General features: G+C 44.3%; 1 protein-coding gene across 1 annotated transcript; it reads left to right on the plus strand.

The window, feature by feature from the left end:
- The first annotated feature begins 338 nt into the window (after nucleotides 1-338).
- Nucleotides 339-2,860, plus strand: prmt6 (protein arginine methyltransferase 6). The gene has a single exon (XM_083995032.1). It carries the CDS (start codon nucleotides 355-357, stop codon nucleotides 1,414-1,416), a length of 1,062 nt encoding a protein of 353 aa, XP_083851158.1. The 5' UTR covers nucleotides 339-354; the 3' UTR covers nucleotides 1,417-2,860.
- Nucleotides 2,861-21,959: the final 19,099 nt, after the last annotated feature.

Here is a 21,959-nt window from a genome sequence, read left to right on the forward strand (position 1 = left end):
TATATACAATAAAATAATATAAGGATATTATTATAGGCTGGATGCACTCTGAGTCTAAACCCAACACTAAACCACCAGTTCTGTGTTCAAATAAAAATGCCAGAAAAAGTCACACATTGGAGCTTCAGAGATTTTAGAGTGTCACTCCTGGACATCGTATTTACCATTTTCCCCTCTGACGCTGAACGCATCAGCGGACCCCTCTGTCATCACGCGTCTGTTGTGGGAGTTGTAGTTTTTGTGGATGCTGTACCTATGGTAATATTCGCCCCGGAAAACTACAAGTTCCAGATTTACCATTGCGGAAGTAGCACAACAAAACAGTGTGGTGGCTGCAGCGGCACCGTGGAGAAGATGTCTCATGTTGTGAAGAAAAGAAAATTAGACAAAAGCCGTCAGGACAGACTTTACTTCGACAGCTACTCCGATGTGACCATCCACGAGGAGATGATCGCGGACCACGTCCGGACCAACGCGTACCGGACGGCCATCCTCAGGAACAGCGAGTCCATACGGGGGAAGGTCGTGCTGGACGTCGGTGCTGGAACCGGCGTTTTGAGCGTCTTCTGCGCACAGGCCGGAGCCAGGAAGGTGTACGCCGTGGAGGCCTGCTCCATCGCCGAGCAGGCGGCCAGGATAGTCCGCCACAACAACCTGCAGGACCGGATAGAGGTGATCCGCGGCACGGTGGAGACGGTGGACCTCCCGGAGCAGGTGGAGGTGATCGTGAGCGAGTGGATGGGTTACGCGCTCCTGCACGAGTCCATGCTCAACTCGGTGCTGTACGCGCGCGACAAGTGGCTGAAGCCGGGCGGCCTCATCCTGCCGAGCCGAGCCGAGCTCTACATCACCCCGATGGTGGACCCGGTGGTGGAGGACCGCCTGCACTTCTGGTACACCGTCAAAGACGAGTACGGCGTGGACATGTCCTGCATGTCCGACTTCGCCCGCAGGTGCATCTTGAACTCCGACATCACGGTGAACTCGGTGTCGGTGGAGGACGTGCTCTCGCATCCGGCGCGCTTCGCCGAGCTCGACCTGCACTCGGTGACGGCGGAGGAGCTGCGGTCGGTAAAGGGCCAGTTCCGCTGCGAGTCGTTCGGCTCGGCGGCGGTCAACGCTTTCTGTGTTTACTTCACGGTCACTTTCCCCTGCCCGGACAAACCTCAGCAGCCCGCGCTCGTGCTCTCCACGTCTCCGTTCAAGCCGGAGACGCACTGGAAGCAGGCGGTGCTGTACCTGGACGCGCCGGTGGACGTGGTGCAGGACACCGTGGTCTCCGGGGAGGTCAGCATGTATCCGTCAGAGGACAGCGCCAGACACATATGCATCCACGTGGACTACACCATAGGAGAGCAGAAGAGACAGTCCAAGACTTTCACCATCCCGGACTGGAGCTGCGAGGCTCAGCCGTGACAGGGTGGAGAGAGGGAGAGCGGCCTTCAGCTTCACTACAGCTGCTACATCCACACTCCTCACTCCAGTGTGCGTTTTCTGGGAAGACACACAAACACAAAGTGGCTTCTACAATCCAACATGATGTGACCTGTACATGCTCTTTAGCTTGGAGCTGATATTGTTTAATCTGTTTGTTTTCATACCTAATAAATAAGTTGACACCTAGAGATGCTCCAATAGCATTTTCCCTCTCTGCACTGAACTCAACAGCATCATCTGATCAATACTGCTGCTTCAAAACCACCTGTTCACTTCTAACCCATGTGACTATATATCTAATTTGACTATCACTCACAAGCGATTACTCAAAAATAATATAGAAACAAATAACGCTTCCTGCCACCTCCTCAAATTAAACACTGTATAACTATACACATTCACACTCTCCAGTATAACTTGTTGCTAAATGCTGATATTTCATTAAAAGCTAATGTTACAGTAGAATGAATCCATCATGGCCGCTCTTGTTACAGTAAATTCCTGTGGCAACGTGGTGCAACTTCCTGTGTAAGAACTAGAAGAATTGATTTCTGGGAAGCTGCCTCTTTACCAAGGTGTGAAACAATAAAATTTAATAATGAATGATTTGGTTTTGGGGGTCAGTGTTGGCATCAGAGGCATTTTCAAAATCAATATTGGTATGGGAGCAGCTCTATTGACAGGAGGAGCCGTGTACATCCTTATACCAGGTGAAAATACTCCAGCACTGACGTGTTTGCGTTGCTCACAGTTTTCACCACCCTGAACATTTTTATATTCCCGTCACAGCTGAAACAGCATTCGAAACAGCACTTAAGCTTCACAAGAGACTAAAAGTTTCCTGAAAGTCAGATGAGAGGAATAGTTTTAGGTGGGCGTGGAGCTCCTCCAGGCAGGTTTTATTGGAGGTTCTCACAAAGCTGTTGAATAAATTCAATGCCACGCTGCCGACATCTGATATTCTAATAAATTCAATCATGCATATTGTGTGGAATCTGATCAAAACGCTGCATTCAGATGAGGATTAGACCAATATATTGACTTGGACTAGCTGTAGTGAGGCAGGAGGCTGCATCATACAGGAGCTTTTTGACTTTGGCTGCTTCTCAGTTTCTCTTTAATGACTGACCGAATTGGCTCACTGTCGTCTGTTGACAGACACCACTGACTTAATTAAAACTTAGGCTGCATTTCTTCTTCAGCTTTCTGCAAGATAACACGGGATATTTACAGACTTTTTTCTTTCCAACCATCTGCCTCGCTACATCCAACAATAAAGGTTAAATTATTTTTGTATAGTTTGATGGCCACATGTCACTGCTGAGTGATTCACAACCCAGAGTCACAGTGAGTGAGTGTGTGTGTGTGTGTGTGTGTGTGTGTTTCTGTTGGAGCTTATGTTACAAGTGACACCTCTTGTGTGTAGAAGAGAAACATGTTTGTTTGCTGACTGTTCAGCACTGAACAGATGGAAACTAGACTGTAATAAATAGTTTGAATGTTTCATGTGTCCAGAGTGTTGACTTGCAAAAACAGAATATTACCCAAAATGCAATAGAGGAATCCCCAGTGCAGTATTTCTCCAACCTGCTACAGGAGTCTGTAGTTTAAACATTCATATTAGAATAAGAATTTTCCAACTTGAGTTAACTGTGTGTCATGTTAAGACCTGTTAAGATGTTTTTTTATTTTAAAAAGTTAGCTTTTTACTATTTATATCTGAGATAGGAGATTAAACTTCAGAATAAGATACTGTATAAAATTAATAGTATACATTAAGTCACAGATGCAATAAAGTATTTAGTTAATTCTTAAGAAATATCAATATTAGATCTTCTCAAATTATATTTATAAAGGTGATGTAAATGCATCACCTATGCCAAAACAAAATTAAGAATTTATCAAAAGAAATGAACAAAGATGCATTTTGATGCAGTTTGGGTTACATGCGAAGTGTGCAAAGAACAAAAAAAAAGACTTCAAGACAAGACTGAAGTTTGACAACCAGGAGGACAAAGACAAGAACTTTTTGGAACAATGTGTTTTTGGTCAGATGAGTGTAAAGTTATGAATTATTTGGACAAAGTAACAGAGGACGTGTTTGGCATAAACCAAAGACAGCATTTCAACAGAGAACCTCATACCAACTGTGAAGCATGGGAATAGAAATGTCATGGTTTGGGGCTGCTCTGCTGCAGCAGGGCCTGGCCTGCACTCCATCAGAGGATCCACTATGAATTCTTCATTGTATCAGAGGGAGCTTGAGGACAATGTGAGATCTGTGCAGAAACTGAGGCTGAAGCAGGGCGGGAACATGCAACTTGACAACGACCCAAAAAATCCCAGTAATTCCACCAAGGAAGAGTTCAGTGGAAAGAAATTGAGAATTCTGGAGAATCCAAGTCCAAGTTCAGATCTGAACCCTATTGAGATGCTGTGAACAGACTGTACATGTAAGACACCCCTCGAACATCACACAAGAGCTAAATATTTAATGGGGTGTAACTACTTTTACAAAAAACAATGCAAATTGGATGTGTATGTTCTTGTAAGATTAACATTATGCTACTGGAGTACCACTTTCATTAACACTAGATTAAACATGCACTCCCAAATTAGAAGATGCACAAAGTATGTTTCAGCCTCCTGGAGGTGTACTGTTAATGTTATTATGTTCTCCCCTGGTCGGACCAGACACAATGAGCTTATTAAACCTTGATGTGTCTGAGCTGCAGACTGTGCTGAGCGGAGCACTGAGCTCTGGGTCAGTATTAAACACCAAGCACCTTTTGTTGCACTGTAATTATGCAGCAATAGATAAATACTTGTGGAATCCTGAAAGGGATATCTGACAGCTCCATCCTCATCATCATCATCATCACTTTATCTCATGGTCTTAATTTGTTTCAGTGTCATCGGTACAGATGTGCAGCTGCTCTCTAATGGAGACATGTGAAATGAATCAGGAGTGTATAAATCAGAGACGTCAGTCAGAGTGAGTAGTGGCTGATTCTGACCTGGCAGCCTGCTCCTCTTAATATTACTCATTAGACAGATTTTCAGACATTTTGTGACGAGATGCCATCGCAGGATTTGTCCTTTCACAACTTCCCCCATTCATCGCTTTGTACTTAAAGAGCATGATGTGTAAACCACCGCCATTAAAGGAAATCCATCAGTTACAAATGCGGTCAGCCTGAAATGCAACTATAGGAGCAACCTGAGCCGACAAAGACATCCACAGTCTGTGTGTGTGCGTGTGAATCACCAGGCTGATAGGATACACACTGGTGCCTTATAACAATGAAATAAAACAAACCAATAAACTTTATGGTCACAATAAATAGTGGAAAGAAAAACCTTAAATCAAAGCCGCTCAGCTCGAAAGTGTAAATCTGGCTCTTAGTTCTCTTAGCGCTGAATTTTCTTCTAATGTAGAGGATTTGTAACTTCAACTAGAAGTAGAAGCCAAATCTTCCACCTGAGTGTGATGGTGCGTTTATGTGAGACTGTAGCTCTGTGTTGAAACATAAACAAAGACTTGACTCTATAAGATTCATGTTTGCAAACAAAGATATGATGCTGATATGAAGCCTGCATTAAATTTACACTGCAGTTTCAAACCACACTATAAATGCACAGTACACAGTGCAGCAATAAAACTAGTGATGCGTGTGATCAGAGCACACACACACACACACACACACACATTCACACACACACACACACACACACACACACACACACACACACACACACACACACACACACACACACACACACACACACACACACACACACACACACACACACACACACAAACACACACACAAACACACTCACACACACAGTAGGAACTTCTCTTCATTAAGTCTTTTATCACAGCTTGAAGCAGCATATGGAGCCAGGAAGGAGGAAGTTTAGTCTCTCACTGCTCCTTATACACTTTTCCTCTCCTTTGATGGTCAACAAACCTGAAATTAGTCCTCATATCTCCTGGCCAATCCATCGTACACTCATGAAAACATGTCTGAAACATCAAATGTCAACTCACACGGCTGTGCAGGATCACAGTCTGTGTTGGACATGGTTTCAGCGTTTAGGAAAATTCACATTATTGAACATAAGACTGATCCAAAAATGATAACAAACACTGACAGAAGTCTTGTAGGCTCATGTGAAAACACCTGGTTGTGACCACATCTGGCCAAGGTCAGATTATTGTAACACATAAACCATCGTGTCCTCATAGGAGGTGCTGCCTTCCAGAGTCAGAGAAACACTATTACAAGTCCACATACTTTTCATTCAAATTAAATTCTGCACTTGCAGCTGCCCTAATGTGCTGCCATAGTGACTGGATCTCTTCTCAGCTTCTACAGGTGTCTGAAAAGAGAGTCCCACAGGCAGAACAAAGGAGAGTGTCCAGAGAATGGAAATGTCAAATGCAGCCACTGTTAAGCCCAGAATCACACTCATGCATGCACGGCCACACTCGGCTGCTAAATGCTAAACTAATTGTGATCCATTCCTGCCTGAAATGATTTGGAAACCATTAGAAACAAGTGTTGAAACTTGAAATGGGATTATTTGTCTTGTATCGCACAGCAATTTAGGAGCCAATCAATAGACAATGTGCTTAATCTAACTGATTTCAAGACTCATTGTTCAGAGCAGGACGGCTGAACGAGGCGGAGAGACAAGCACAGACCAGGACTCGGTGAACTGGCAGTTGTCTTTAGAGCCTGTGTTTCAACTTTCTTACAATGAAAATGTGAGTGAGTGAGTAGGAGTGAAATGATGTGATCAAATATAGAAAATATCTTTATATGAAATTGTTTCCAATTAAGCACCTTGAAGAACTGTGAAGCAGATGGTTAGACACTCTGCGATGAGATGTCAGAAACGTCAAAAAAAAAAACAGTGTAGCATGATTAAATCACTCAACTTAATATATCACATGCTACTGAAGAGTTTTGACACATTTAGTTAAAGAGAAACTATGCAAGACTTTTGCCTTAATTAAACATCTTCAGATTAATTGTGTTGGTTAAATGACTTGGAATGGAGGCTCTCTGGCTTCCACCTATAGCGTCTGTTGGCCGAAAACCAACCTTGCAAGATCAGAGCCTCCGACCCGGTGTCCCAGATCTCATCTTGTGAGAAACACTACGACACAAACAAGCCCAGTAATGACAGTAACAACGGTGGAAATGTGCACTTCCAAACTGTAGGGGGAGCTCCGTTTTTCCGTTGAAAAAAAGTGACCAAAACAGAGAAAAGAAGACCATACTTGCATAGCTCCCCTTTAAGATGCATAAATATGTATGATTTTTCAAAACAATGTAAAACAATGTAAAAACGACACATTCAAAGGAAAGAGCAACAAAATACCTTGAATTCACCAACAGTAAATAGCAGAAGTCTTTCTGAAAATCTATTTTCCCCAACTGTGTCCTAACTCTGGGAACTGATGCTGTGAGAAAATGGTTCATTTTAGATTTGATTTCTCTACATGTTGCCTATACGTGCACAGGTACACAGGTATGGAGGAACCAATCCAAAGAAATGAATGAGTTGACCATGGGGAACATCTATGTTCCCAGAGTCACTCAGCAGTGACACAGCTACAGTAATAATACAACACAAAGCACAGTAGTACACCGTATCCAGCATATTTAGACCTTAGATTAGTGCATTCATTAAGAATAGATCATATTGTAAAATTCAGCAAAGATTAAGAAAACATCATGTTTTCTAAATGTTAATTGTAATAGTGTTTTAATAGAGTGCTGCTATCAAAGAAAGAAGGAACCTGCAGGTATTTGTCCTTGAGCCGTCAGTCTCTAAAATATATACAGATATAAATACAGTGTGTTTTATTGAGTATTTCACCGACTGCAAAAGTGGGAATATGTAAACCATTTGACACATTGTAAAAAGCAGGATACACTGTATAAAACATTCAACAGCTCACTGTCGCCTGAGTAAAATGAAACGGTGCCCTCTGTGACACCAGTGGTAAATAATCCATTTCAAAGGTAAAATAAGAAAAAAAATGTGAGTCTCCATTATGTAATTTGGTTTGATTGGAGATAATTGTCAACAGTGATGGAGGCCCATTTAAATTCCTGCTGCTCCTGCATTTTGTCCCTGTTGTTTTGGGTCTTACACAGTGAAAGCTAAACTTCAGCTGTATTGAAAAAACTCTGAATGTGTTTCTGCAGAGCTGAATTTCGATCTGCGTTGAAACCCGACTGGACTCTGTTGGTGTACGAGATCTAATCATGGCGGCTCATTCATCCCTGTATGCTAATGACACCACGAATAAACCAATAGGATTCAATTCCCACACTTGGTTACAGTAACCGATATTTCTGTCAGCATTTCCTGTGTGGACAAATTAGGAACATGGTATTGACAAAAGCTAATTTGTGGACCAACCCCCCAGAGATGTGGGCTTCATTTCTCTGGGGCCCAAGCAGGCTGGACCATTTGTCATCATTATCATTAACCGGCCTGACCCGTGTGCCTCCCGCTAAAGCCTGAAATAACTCTGTCCAACTATATGTCCCCGTGTTTTTTCTCAACAGTAATAAAACAGTACACTTATTTAAATGAGAAACTGTGTTTATTCTCGCCCTGAGCTGCAAATCTCCGCCGAGAAAAGCCACTGCCTATCACAAATGCATCCTGCTGAAAGCATTGAGGTGTGACTTCATGGACGGACGGACACACACTGTACGACAAGGACAGATCTGGATGGCGCTTGTTAAGAAAGTAAATCCCAAATCACTCGCAGGACCACGTAAATCTGACCGGGATGGCCCCGATTCACAATCAGCCCGAGGCAGACAGCTCTCAGCTTGTGACCACAGTGCAAATCCACCCAACTGTGTGGCCACATCGCACCCCCACCCCCCATCCTCCTCCTCTCCTCCTCCTCCACTAATCCTTTTTCAATCATGCACTTTTTGGATTATGCTTCTATGTAATTCTTCTCAGGTATTGTTTTATAACTTAATATGATATTTCAATTTGGGTGAGTTGGGTTATGGGGTTTAGGACACGGTGCAGGATTGGATAAGCAGGGGAGGTCTGCAGGCAGCAGATTGAAGCAGAGGTTAGTGCCAAGCTGAGGCGAGCGTGATAAACCTTTGACACAAAGTCCGAACGGAGCAGATGCATAAAGGTGGTGAGACTGACCTGATTCAGTCCTTCGGAGGCATCCCATATTGCCATGTGAACCCTGTGTTTGTCCTGACTCTTTCCAAGTGTCTCGCCTCCCCAGAGAAGTTTAGATGCTTTGTGCAGTCAGGCGCTTTTTAAAAAAGAAGTATATAAAAAAAGAAGACCTACTCTGAAGACGCCATCTTGATTCACCTTGTCCGTATCATGCTAGCAGGAGATCAAAAGCCAACAAAGTCAAAGCTGCATAGAAATGATTCCAAAGCAAACACATTCCTTTCATTTCTGTCTCTGCAGCTTTCACCTCGTCCAAAAAAAGAACCTCACAAATTCTACAAAAAGACAGGAGGAAAAAGACTGTTTTATAGATAGATGACACAGCAATATCTTTCAGCATGAAACTCTACCTTAAATGCACTCATAACACTTTACGGGTACGCCTGTTGGTGCTTCTAATTATTATAAGATAATGATATAGCAGCAGAGTGTGATATTAAATGATGCAGATTGTCAATGTTCACCTCAAACATTTGGATGAGGGGAAAAATGTGATCCCAGTGTGTTTGACCGTGACGTGACTGTTGGTGTAGCTGGTTAGAGCTTTTGTGAAACTGTTGATCTCCTGGATTTTCACACACACAACAGTCTCTGGAGTTTGGAGCTTTTTTTTTTTTTTACTCAGACTGGAGCCAGAAACAAAAACCTTCCAGTGAGCAGCAGCTCAGTGTTGTTGATGAGAGAGGACAGGGGGAGAATGGACAGAGTGGTTGGAGTTGACAGAAAAGTCACAGTAACTCAGATAACCACTCTTTACAACTGTGTGAGCAGAAAAGCTTGAGAATGAACAAACCCAACCTTGAGCTGGATGAACTACAACATCAGAGACTGCGTCATGTCCCCCTCCTGCATGTCACCATGGACAGAAACCTGTGGCTGCAGTGGACACAAGGTCTCAGCAGTGAAGAGACAGAGCCTGGTTTGATGGATCTGAATTTCTGAGGTGACAGTGGTGATGTGATGAATGTTTTGTGGAAACTTTCATCATTATGGTTCGATGGTGTATCCATACCAGTGTCTCATGGCTCTGAGTAGACGAGGCCGACGTGCAACCCTTTGAATTTCTTTAGTAACATCTGTTATAGTAAACAGTGGCTGCTGGGGGTTTTCTACTTAAGAAGAGAAACAGGACTGAAGCGGCGTGCAGATCTGTAAAGTACAGAGACATTACAATGAAGATAACTTACAAACTATCAGTTGTATAGTTAAAGGGATAGTTCAACATTTTGGCAAATTGGCCCATCCCTATAGTTTTAGGAGTATAGGTTCATTACCTTTAATTGTCGGCGCAAGCTGTTTTTAGAATGGTGGAGCAGAGCCGTGAGCTGCTCAGAGTTAAGCTATGGAGGCTAATGGGATTTCTTGGTTTCCCTCATCAAACTCACTAAATACACAATCCAACAACTCCAAAACACTCTGGTGGACAAGTTGTGACCTGCACATTCACCACGCTATGAGATAAAAACAGAACATTACCAGACAGAGTTGTTTTAGAGGTAAATTCATGCAAAACCGCTGGGGCAGTTTTTCGGCAAGCAGTCTCTGTATTACCTCTAAAACAACTCAGTCTCATAACGTTCTGTTATTATCTCATAGTGTGGTGAATGTGCAGGTCACAACTTGTCCACGAGAGTGTTTTGGGGTTCTTGGTTTCCCTCATCTAACTCATCAAATACACAATCCAAGAAATCCCATTAGCCTCCGTAGCGTAGCTCTGAGCAGCTCACGGCTCTGCTCCGCCATTCAAAAAATAGCTTGCACCGACAATTAAAGGTAACAAACCTACTCCTAAAACTATAGGGATTATGGCAATGGGCCAATTTGCCAAAATGTTGAACTATCCCTTTAAGACCTCAGGAAGATTAGCTGCCTTATTACTCACATGTAATGGGGATCTGGATTAAGGAATAAATAGGACAATCACAGTATCTGTGAGTTGCTTCTGACCATGTTCATCCCCTTATCTCTACAGTTTATCATCTTCTAATGGACACTTCCTGCATCATGACGCTCCATGTGACAAAGGAAAAGTCGTCTCATGAACATGATGTTGTGTTCAGTGAACTTCAGTGCCCCCCCCCCCCCCCCCCCCCCCCTCCAAGTCACCAGATGTGAATCCAGCAAAACTCATTAAAGATGTTGGCAGCCTCTCAAAGGTATGTTTCCAACATCCACTCCCCAGAAAACTGAGGCTGTTTAACAGCGAAGGAGCTGCCCAGTATTTGTATGGTGTTCTTAATAAAGTGCTCACTTACAGTAGTGCACAATGCATAACCCCCCTCCCCCCTCTCCTCTCTCCTCCCTCCACTCCTATAACAACCACACTCCGGATGAACGCAACATTACCCTCCATTGAACAGGGCGTAAAAATCCAATAGCTGTGTGCCTGGCGTCGGCAGACAGGGATGTGCAAAAAGAGCTTGACCCATCAATTTTCTAATAAGCATCCTGAGATATGACATGAGGATGGGGGGGGGGAAACTTAACAACACACAAGGGTGGAGGTGAGATATCGGAAGATGGTGCCACGTGATTATTGGTCTCTCAAGGAAAGAGCTGTGTATCGAACCCACTGATGGATCTGAAGGCACATAGTCCTATTGTGTGTGAGTGTGTGTCAGTCATCCAAACATATCCTCTTTTCATTCTCCTCACTAAACTTCTGTTGGACACGATCCTACCTCAACATGTTCATATACACAAGCCACATATTGTTGTTGAAGTACTTTAGCCTTTTGTCGGTGTCATGTTTTCATTCCCAGTCGCTGTGCAAACCCACACTGCCTGAGCTTAGTAGTTTTCAGGCCTTGAAGAAAAGACACAAAAGAGCTTAGCAGTGTGCAGATGAGCTCCAGAAATGTATTGTAAGTGAACGTATTGTGCGGTGTCATTGTAGTGAGTCAATAAGTGGGAATTAAATGTGCTCTTTGGAAGCTTTCTGCTGTTCGCTCCTCTTTCACGTCGCTGAGTGAATTAAAAGAAGAAGTTCATGTCAAGCCGGTTGCCCTTGGCCTCAGAGAAAAGAGAGAGATAGAGGTAGACGGGCGTGTGAGGAGCTGAGATCCTCAACCTCCCTCCTCGAGGTCACAAATAAACTTAAAGATGACTTAACTGATCTGTCTCATAAAGCAGGAACGCCCATGATGCTGAGTTTTACGTCTGCTGGGCCTGACAGGTTTTAGTGATGATACCAATGACTTGGCTTTGAGAAGAGTGGCTCATGTGCACTGGGTGTCCGTCCTCTCAGGTTTGACTCCTCCAAAACTGGAACAAGTCAGCAACTAGCAATGTATTTTTATTTTTACTTTAAAATGGTAATTAGAAGCGGTGTGTGTTTGGCTGTTTTTTTAACCAGAATGACTCATGTCACTGTCGGGATGAACTTCAATTTCATCAGGTGTCATGTGTCATGTTGTGTAGAGGAGAGAGTGAGGACCGGTCATCTGGTCCTGGGGCTGATGGGACGTTTTTACATGTGTGAGCACTCAGGTCGTGACTGATAATTGGACCGAACAGTGTGATGAGATAAATCCAGAGCTTTGGCTTCAGATCGCAGATGATTTATATGTACAGAGTGAAATAGAAAAAAACAAGATATCTAATAGTACAGTACATCACTTCGTGTTCATGTTTGATTTCTCAACGGATTAGCTTGATTTTATGTGCACTAACATCATACTACTTCCTCCCTCTCCTCTCAAACCCAACCAGTTGAGGCAGATGGCCCCTCCCACCCTGATCCGTTTCTATTGGTGGTTTCTTCTTCTCTACAATAAAGTAAGTCTTGACCTTACCCTGTGCAGATTCAAACTGACACTGTGCAAAGAAAATCGTGATCTTAGATTGTCCCAGTTCAAATGGACATGAATAAGCATCAAACGTTGCTTAATGTGACTTTAATCATGATCTGTGCAGCATATGTTTGGTGAACCCAGCTGTCAAGGTCCTGAATACCACTCTGATGGGTCCCATGTGGCAGCAGTTGCTCATGATGAAGACCACGTTCACAATAAAGCTCATTTCTGCTGCTTTTACATCATCTTCTGCTGCTGATGCAATATATCTATTTCTCTTTCTGCCATAAAGCAACATGACAGATTCCCCACAAATCTCCCGCTGCTATTGATGCTGCAGATGATGAGAGGTGCATGTGATGTTTTTGTTTTTTAATGCAAAAAAAAAAAAAAATGAAGAAACTGGTTGAACTGGGTGCTCGTGTCAACACTCAGCTCCTGCTGCTGCTCTCAGGCTTCAGCCAGGAAATAAACTTCAGGTGAAAGTCAGCTGTGAGCGCCTAACCGCCTCAGTGTGTGTGTGAGGGAGCAGCGGCTCTGGTCACTCTGCCTCTCCTCAGGAGCCACCTGGACTTGTTTATTATTCCATCGCTTCATTTTTTTTTTTTTAAACCAGCGTTACGCTTGGTTCAGTCAGATTTTCCTCCTGTCGTCTCCACTTCTTCTTGTGTGTCCGGCTCCAAGTGGCGCTGTGTGGGTTTACCGGCCAGCTCTCCTCCATTCCCCGGGAGCGGCGGAGACAGACGGACAGGCGGGCAGGTCGCTTCCACGGCACGGAGTCTCCGGTTCCTGCGCCAAGCTAAGATGTCCCGTTTCAAAGCGGATTTACGTGGCTGCAACAGGCGATATGGACGAGTGTCTTCGACAGAATGAAGCTCTGAAGGCCAAGGTGAGATCACCAACACTGTCCGTTTCTTTTTGATTTCTATCCATCTCCAAGTGGACGGTGGGAGCGCGTAAAGTTTTGAAGCTTTGCCGCGACGCGCGCCGAGTGGGTGATCAAATAGTGCGTCGTGATTAGAGAAAGTTAAGTCGACTGCTCCGAGATCACAAACACCTCCCTGCTGCTTTTTGTTCCGCCTTGGTATGTTTTCTGCTTTTATTCAGAGCCGTGGAAATGAACTCATCAACACGAGCGATAACCTGAGAGACCAGGTGTAGCTCTCTCTCTCTCTCTGCCTCTCTCTCTCTGTGTCTCCAGACGCTTCACAGCAAAGAACTGTTTCACACTTTGTTAAAACTGCCTCTGTTCAGTTTTGTGCATAACTCACCTGTATACAGGAGGGAAATTAAAGGACACGTGAACGTGAACGCGCCCTGTGCGCACACATCCAGAGCTGCTCTGGATGCGTTGACACACACACACACACACACACACACACACACACACACACACACACACACACACACACACACACACACACACACACACACACACACACACACACACACACACACACAGCTCTCACTGTTTGAGTTGGATTTTCTCTCGCGCTGGATAAACATTCTTTCTTTTTTATCTTTATCTCATCTTTTCTCTCTCTTTGTTGTCACACATCCACCTTTCTCTCTTTCCTTGAAGGTTAGGGTCACGGTGGTTGTGTGTGTGTGTGTGTGTGTGTGTGCGTGGAGTGTGAGGAGGGCCTCTTATACACACTGTACACATCCATCCATCCACCCACTTCCTCACACCCTTCGTCTCTCTATCCACCTCTCTTTCTCTCTCTCTCACTTCGTGGGAATCAATTAAGGTGTGAGACCGTGCTACACCCTCCCCTCCTTTTATTAGGATTTTTTTTGTTGTTGCACGTGGAGGAAAAAAAAGATTATCTGAAGGCACGTTTCCTTGTCGTCAGAGTTTGATCCATTTTATCCTGAGAAAAAAAAAAAGAAAACCAGGTGAGATAATGTCAGTGGATCTGAGAGGAGTTTGGATGTGGAAATTAAAACCTAATAAAAACTAAATCTCCTCCTCCAACACACATTTATTTACTGCTCAATTAACCACCGGCAATTGAACGCTTCATTTCTCTGGAATGGGACCTTCACCGGCGCACTGAGGGGACGCTTTCTCTCCTCCTTATTATTTTATTTAGATCATAGTAAATTGCTCCCCCTCCCTTCACATTTACACATAAACAACACTGTGAATGAGGCTCGAGCATCAAAACTCTCTAAACCCTTTTTATCCACATAAAAGGACATTTGGAGAAATTACGCTCGATTCTGAGTCGATCCAAATAATTCAAATATGACATTGATTTTGTTATCTGAGACAAAAACAAGACTTTTTTTCCCAAACCCCTAGATTTTTATCCTCTGTGTTTTTTTTTACCACTCCTTTTAGACTAGTAACGTCCGCATTTGTTGGATAAATTAAGGCGGAAGAGGTTCAACTACAAGCGATTCTCCACCACTCCGGAGTTTATCGGGTCCCGAAAGAGGATGGTGTACGTAGACGTGAATGTGTGTGGGTGGGGTGGGGGTGGGGTTGGAGGGGTGTAGAGGGGTGGGGAGAGAAAGCATAGGTGTGCGTGAGGAGGGGGAGAGCAGGGAGGGGGGCCAAGCTGAGTGTGCGTCTCATCTAATAGAGCCTCGGAGCGCATTTTCTTCCCCCGTCATCTCCGTCTGGGCGATCGGTTGGTTCTGCGCCGTGCTGGGGGGAGACGGCCAGGAGAGAGGATGCGTTGATGCGAGCGGATATTCTCAGCAGCCGAGTGTAATTGGTGTGATCCATGTCCCTGTTGAGTGGCTGAAACCAATTCTTAGCCAGGGAGAAGGAGAGAAAGGAGCAAGAAGAGTGAGGACGAGGTCCGCGCAGAGAGCCGCACGCATGCATGCAGGAATCTTTGGGATTGAGAGGAATTATAAAGAAGAGGGCGTAAAAGAGGAGGGGACGCGCGCACCAGCAGGTTAAAGTTTGTTTGTTTTTTGCAGCAGTGAGGCTTTTTTCTTTTCCTGCGGACATCACTGTGCCTCAGATTGACGCCGTGATGGAATGACACTTGGAGAGAGGATGATGGACACTTTGGCACCGGAGCTCCTGCTCAGAAATCCCCCCGTTTCCAGCAGGCGCGGTGCTGACCGAGCCCCCAGGACGGTCATCAGTCATTTGTTTTGAAGTGGCAGGAATATCCTCTCGCTTGATCGTTTTCTCCCCCCCCCAACCCTCCACCCCTCCACCCCCCTCCCCATCACCCCATCACCCCCCACCCCCCTCTCTCCACGGTCGCCAAACAAGAGTGAGAGATGGTGCGCACAGCGATTCCTCAGAGACTGACGTGCGTACTCATCACATTCCCGCTAAGGAGCGCGTCTTAAAGAGCTTGTTTCTTCATCAATGTTCATTCTGCTGCTCTGAACTTGTTGAACGGTGTTAAAGAGCAGAGGGGACGCGGAGAGCCCGGTGCGAGAGAGGCGTTCACGACATGTAAGTTTTGTTTTTTCCTTCTCACTTGTAAAGTTTACTTTTTTTTAGCGTTAAAGTAGCCACTTGGCGTTGGTGGAAGTTACTTGTCTTCGGCCTGGACGCATTTATCTCACATGAATCACGTCCTGAGCAGTAGAGTTGTGTTTCTTTAACTCCTAAAAAAAAACCATAAACAACTTATGAAGGACTTGTTAAAATGCAGAAATGAAGCGACCTTGAACGCGTCCACAACTTTAACACCATTACCTCAGGTCATTTTTCTTTTTTAATAGAGGCGCCCCCTTGTGGAAGTTGTCTGCTAATCGTTGCCAATCCATCACGCGTAATTACATTAGTGTCAGGGCCTATACCTTTAATACATCATCATAAGAGCAGCCTATCAGTCTGCAGGTAGATTAGTTCTGGTACATGGTCTCTGTTGTGCTTCTCATTGAATCCAAACCTGCTCGATTTCAATTTCAGTACTGCTCTGTGCTTTGAGTTGTAGGCTTCAGGCAAGATATTATGATATAATACTTACAGCAGTTATAATAATCTGCAGGATCCACATTAGCTACTTTCTCTTGGCCTTGTGTTGGATAATAAACAATTATTCCTTTAAGGCCATGCTCATAACCGCTGTCATTAAGGATGATTGCCCCTGAGTGCTGAAGGAAAGCACATGCTGGATGGATGAAGAGTTGGATTTAGACAATGAGATTACAGCTGTTCCTTCAACTGCTCATACACCATGATGAGTTACCGATCAGGAAGGCAACAATCATTGATTATCTTTAGGTTCTAGTTTCATATATTTTACTCCTCCTATGACATGTGGACCTATGATAAGCCTTTGTACGTTGGGTTTAAAGCAGCTGTCGCTTTAAAACCATGTGCTGCTCTCCAGCCTTTTCACAGTGCTTCCATCTCCAGAGAGCTACCTGGGTGAGCACATTCTTTAGAGCTAAAGTGGACATTTTGAGTCTCCAGACATGTCACTGTGGTTGCAGAATAATGTGCTAGCAGCCTTTTAGGAAAAGTGTCTTTAATAATGCATAAGGTGTTCCAGTGTCGCAAAGAGAAGCATGCTTGGTGGCGAGGAGAAGCAGAGGAGGCGGAGGAGGAGGAGGGATGGAGAGAGGGAGGGATGGCGGGCGGTGTAGGCGTGATCTTGTCTCACTCTCTCATTGGAGTAACTGACGCCCGAGGGTGTTCAGCTCAACTTGGGGCAGCACTGCCACAGTCACCCTGTCAAAAGTGCTGCTCCGGCACGCACGGCGTGCACGTGGCAGCTTCGGCTGCTCAGAGGAGGGCGGGGGATGGGTTGGGGGTGGGGGTGGGGGGGGGTTGGATGGAGTCAGGAAGAGGAGAGGGGGATTGTGGCAGATGCAGCTGGTGGAGGCGAGTGAAGCACGTCTCCAGCAGTCAGGGAGCCGCTCGTCTTCAGAGGCCTGACCTGTCTGGCTCCAGTAGACTCTGGATTTGAGGAGGAGGCAGCGGACTCGTCCTGTTAGCGGAATCATGACCTCGGAGGGATTCAAACACACGGCCAACCCAACACCCAACACCAAACACTGAATTTATCCTCCTCTATTTCTCAGAAAAAGGAGTCACAAACATGGGACACAGGAACAACTTTAAATTAATGAAATCCTTTCAGGGGTTTAGACATTTGTTGTGGGTTGGATTTTTCCTTTACCCCATGCAGGTTCCTGGTGATAATTCATCACATCACAGGTGGAAAACAAACCCACCGCCAGCTCCGGTTTGGGATAAACTGAAACAGGCACAACTATTTGTCTAACCCTGGAGCAGAGTCTCAGCTTTGATTCCCTCTGAACCTGCCCACCCATCTCCTACAGTACACAGCCAGTTAACCAGCTGTCAGCACTCCACCCATTCGCTACCTGTCATCATTATTAAAAGATCATAAGCCTGCCGATTGAGGGCGGCGACATTTTAAGAAGTGGGAAAGAGCTCTAAGTGATGAGCTGACTTGGAGGCAAGCCCCAGGGATGCATTATAGACATGCTCGCTGCTCTACAGGAACGCTGGCTGTCGTGTTTGCAGGACCATGCTCCACTCTCCGTATGTTTATTCATGAGGATAGCGGCCCTATTGGCAGATTGTTAACAGACAAGATTAGGGATTCTGGAAAAGGCAGGCGGAGAAATCTGGTGAGTGGAGCACAGAGAGCAGGCAGGAGGTTTTTTTCTTTTTTTCTTTATTTTTATTTCTGAAGCCGGGCCAGCTTCTATCTTTATCTGTCTTTCATCTGTTTCTGACTGTCTGCCCTCCTGTCTTTCTGCCCTTCTCTCTCCCGTGCTCTTGTTTCTCTTTTAGCAAGGCACTGGTGAAGAATACGAAACAGGCAGAGTCAGGAAAGATGAAAGTAGGTAGAGACAGGACAGAAGCAGGGTCAGAAACTGCCCTTGAAAGTGCATAAAATGCGTGAAATTAAAAATGAAAGGGGGGAAAAATAGCCCAGATAGCAGCGGTAACCTTGTAATTATGCCACCTTACTCTGGGCTGAGCACATCCTTTAGAAGTAAAGATGACATTTTCTTTCTTTTTTTTAAAGATTTTTAGGACATTTTTAATTTGTTGAATTTCAATACCAGTCGGGCGAGGCAGGTGTGAAGGTACTGCCCTCTGTGGGCCGCCGCAGACGAGCCCAGAGAGATTATGACTTGACATTTCTCTCCAGTGTGTCCTGGGTGAGAGAAATTGGGCCTCTATGGTCAGAGAGCAACTAAAAACATGCAGTCTGGAGCAGCTGATAATGTTGGCACCACGCAGCCAGCAGCAGGTGAAAATGCTGAAGCCACACAAAAAACACCGGTCAAGAAAAATAAAACAATCAATGGGCAGAAATTGAAAAGTGGAATGATGGTGGATGGATTGTTTGGGGACGGAAGCAGAGGGAGGAAAACTGTTTATTTGCCTATTTGAAATACTAAAATTAAAGGATGGCGTAAACAACAGCTGAAGTTTTAGAGCTAAAGTTTAAAAAAAAGAGCTGTAACAAGCAGAAAATTAAGGTTATGTTTCTTTGTTTGTTCATTTGATGATATGCATGATTTACAAGAGACCCCCCCTCCTTCCCCCCACTTCACAGTAGTAACGAGCAGCTCTGGGGACATGCGTGTAACATTTCCCACATGATTTGAAGAAACACTCAGTCATGCTTGAGTGGCCCCGGGGATGAAATGGAAGTGGACACCAGGGGCTGTTTCTCAGGCCCAGACACTATGGAGAGAGAGAGAGGTCGGGTGTAATGGGTGGCTGTTTGGGTGGGTGGGGGGCGACCTCGCCTGGCAAACAAACCCTCGTGGGCTTTGTGAAAGATTCATGTGTTTGAATGTAAAAATGGAGCCTTGCAGGTCGCAGCGCTGCTGGGCCGGTCCCTGCTGACAGGCCCCTGTGGTGCAGCAGCCTCTGCACTGTGTGTGCTTATTTGAAGGTCTATATTCATTTATTTGCCCCGAAGCTGCCAATAGATTACTTTTTAATTTATTAGCTGTGATTCAAACATGTTTTGGCTTAATATATATACATATATACCTTTAAAGACCCCCTCTACCCACACATACAGTATGTTTTGCTCAGTGTCATTCACTGTGCAACAACGTCTCTGCAGAGTTCAACACTAGGAGGTTGTTTTTCTCTTTGTTAAATTAGGAGTTTTTTGACTTCAGAGCCAAATTGAAAACTTGTGGTGGTCCACTGCTATGCAACCTAACCAAAAAAGGTGACAACTTCATCTTGTTTCCAGTTGTTAATCTTTTGAAATACAACATAATTGTACATTTTTGACTCACTGAGGAGAAGAATTTCTAATAGGATTTGAACATTTTCTGTCAGACACATATTTTTAACATTTAAAAAATCTGTCAGGTGAAGATGTTTGAGGTGATTGCACTTGTTTCTTCTGGTTTACACCCACACAGATGAAGAACTTTTTTTTTTCCTTTTAAGAAGCTGGAGCCGCTATATTTCCCTCGTTGTTCCACGTTCGTGTAATATCTGTTTTTAATGTTCCATAGTTTGTCTTCATTTTAAATATCTGACTTTCTCTTCCTGATAAATGGTGCTGGATAAATATATTTTGCAGGGACAAATGTAGTAAATCTACATTACAAGTGCCTTTTTTTCTTCTTTCTTCTTCCAAGTTGAACACAGAAATTGTTTTCCTGGCCGTCACCCCCCCCCCCCCCCCCCCCTCTCACACCCTGCAACCTCCCACTGTTACTGTAAGTGTTTATCGCCCTGCGCCTGTGTATTCCTGTACATGGCAGAATTTCAGACATCCTGTGAGTAGAGTGCAGCTCCTCTGATATCCTCAAACCTTGATCGATGGTCGGAGGAAGCGACCTGCCCCCCCCTGAAATAAAGCCCCTTTTCTTTTTCTCACTTAAAATGCACATCCACACGTCTTCCATCTGCTCTCCTTTTCTCCCTCCTCACCTTGTCTCCTCGGGGTGATGGAGGGTTATAAGCAGGGAGTGATGAGAGGAAGGGGCCGCCGTGGCCAGGACGGTGCAGTGATAACGACTCTGCTTTGGTGAACTCTATTGCTTGTTATCAAAGCCTCACTAGTGCTTGTTGTCTCATTACCTGTGACTCCAACCTCTCCTTATCCAGATGTTGCAGGTACAGCACATACACATACTACACATTTATAGACAGTACCTGGCCAACTCTTTAGTCTCCTCCTTAACATGGTAATATTATGTCTCTTAATGGGAACAGGGAGCCGGGTGCCAAGAGTTCCCCTGGATAATTGGCTGCTTCCTCACCTGCTGACATCTCCCCCATTGACATTCTTACATTTTACATTTAAGGTGCTTTTTCTTTCCCCCTTTAACCTCATCCTCCTTCCTCCTCCCTCCTTTTCCTGTCCTCTGACTCACTGTTCTTGTGCTTGTATTTTTTTTTTCTTACCGATTTTAACATTGTCTTTCTGGATCATACTTTTGCAAAATTGAATCCCAGTTTCCGACTGTATCTGTGAATGAGGCTCATTGCGATTGATGGGATGGGTTTTCACTTTTGTGCGAGGATGAATGGTATTAAATTCTGTTCATATGCCATAATATTGCAGTTTGAATTCAGTTTTTGAGAATATTTTTCAACTTATGTCATGTTTTTGAGAATCTCACTTTCATTTTTTTCCTTCAGTGGTATTAAAGCATCTTTTCTTTTCTTTTCTTTTCTTTTCTTTCATATGCTTTTCTGCTTCGTATTGGACATAGTGTTTTGTATGCTCCAGAGCCATTGCCCCTGACCTTGGCTGCTCCATAAAATGATGATTTACATTCTATCAGACTGAAATGACTCTGAATGGCACAGGTTGAAAATATCTGACACTGATGCAGCTCCCGATCCATTATACCCGCTTTACAATGCGTCAAATTTACATTTTGAAGAGGCAAATAGATATATCAGCCTTCCCACATCCCTGTGCGTTAGATCCTCACATCTGTGGACCCACCGCTCGTCGCCATGTATAGGAGGTGTGTGTTTTATCGTGTCTTCAGGCCTCAGATAGACAGTAAATTGTCGATGCAACTTCAAAAGACATATTCTTTTTCACACATTGTCTTCCTCACATGTGTTACCTCCTCACTTTGTCACAGCATGTGCTCAGCAGCTTTTTACACATACTGCTTATGCAGAAATGTAAATACATCTCTGCAACAGTAAAGTCACACACACACATAGCTCTCACTGGTTGAGCAGTATCAATATGTTTACCAAGCAGTCTGTCTACCTGTCACTTGCTGTTTGCACATAACTGTATCTACAGTCACAGCAAACTGGACAGAGACACACAGACACACTGTAAAGACTTTATACGACTCGATATGAAAGCAAAAGGGCAGAATAAACACCCATAATAGCAGACAATTTGTGATTACATTTCATATCGGTTCCAATGAAATGAGCTGTCAGAGAAAACAGAAACAGGGCTGTGGTGGTTATTTTTAAGTGTGTGGATATTTTTAAGTGTCTTACTCACTTAAACGGTGTTTAAATAGGTTTTTCAATACAAAAACTTTAGACAAAAGGCA

Source organism: Trachurus trachurus (genome assembly GCF_905171665.1).
Source record: "Trachurus trachurus genome assembly, chromosome: 20".
Classification (NCBI taxonomy): Eukaryota; Metazoa; Chordata; class Actinopteri; order Carangiformes; family Carangidae; genus Trachurus; species Trachurus trachurus.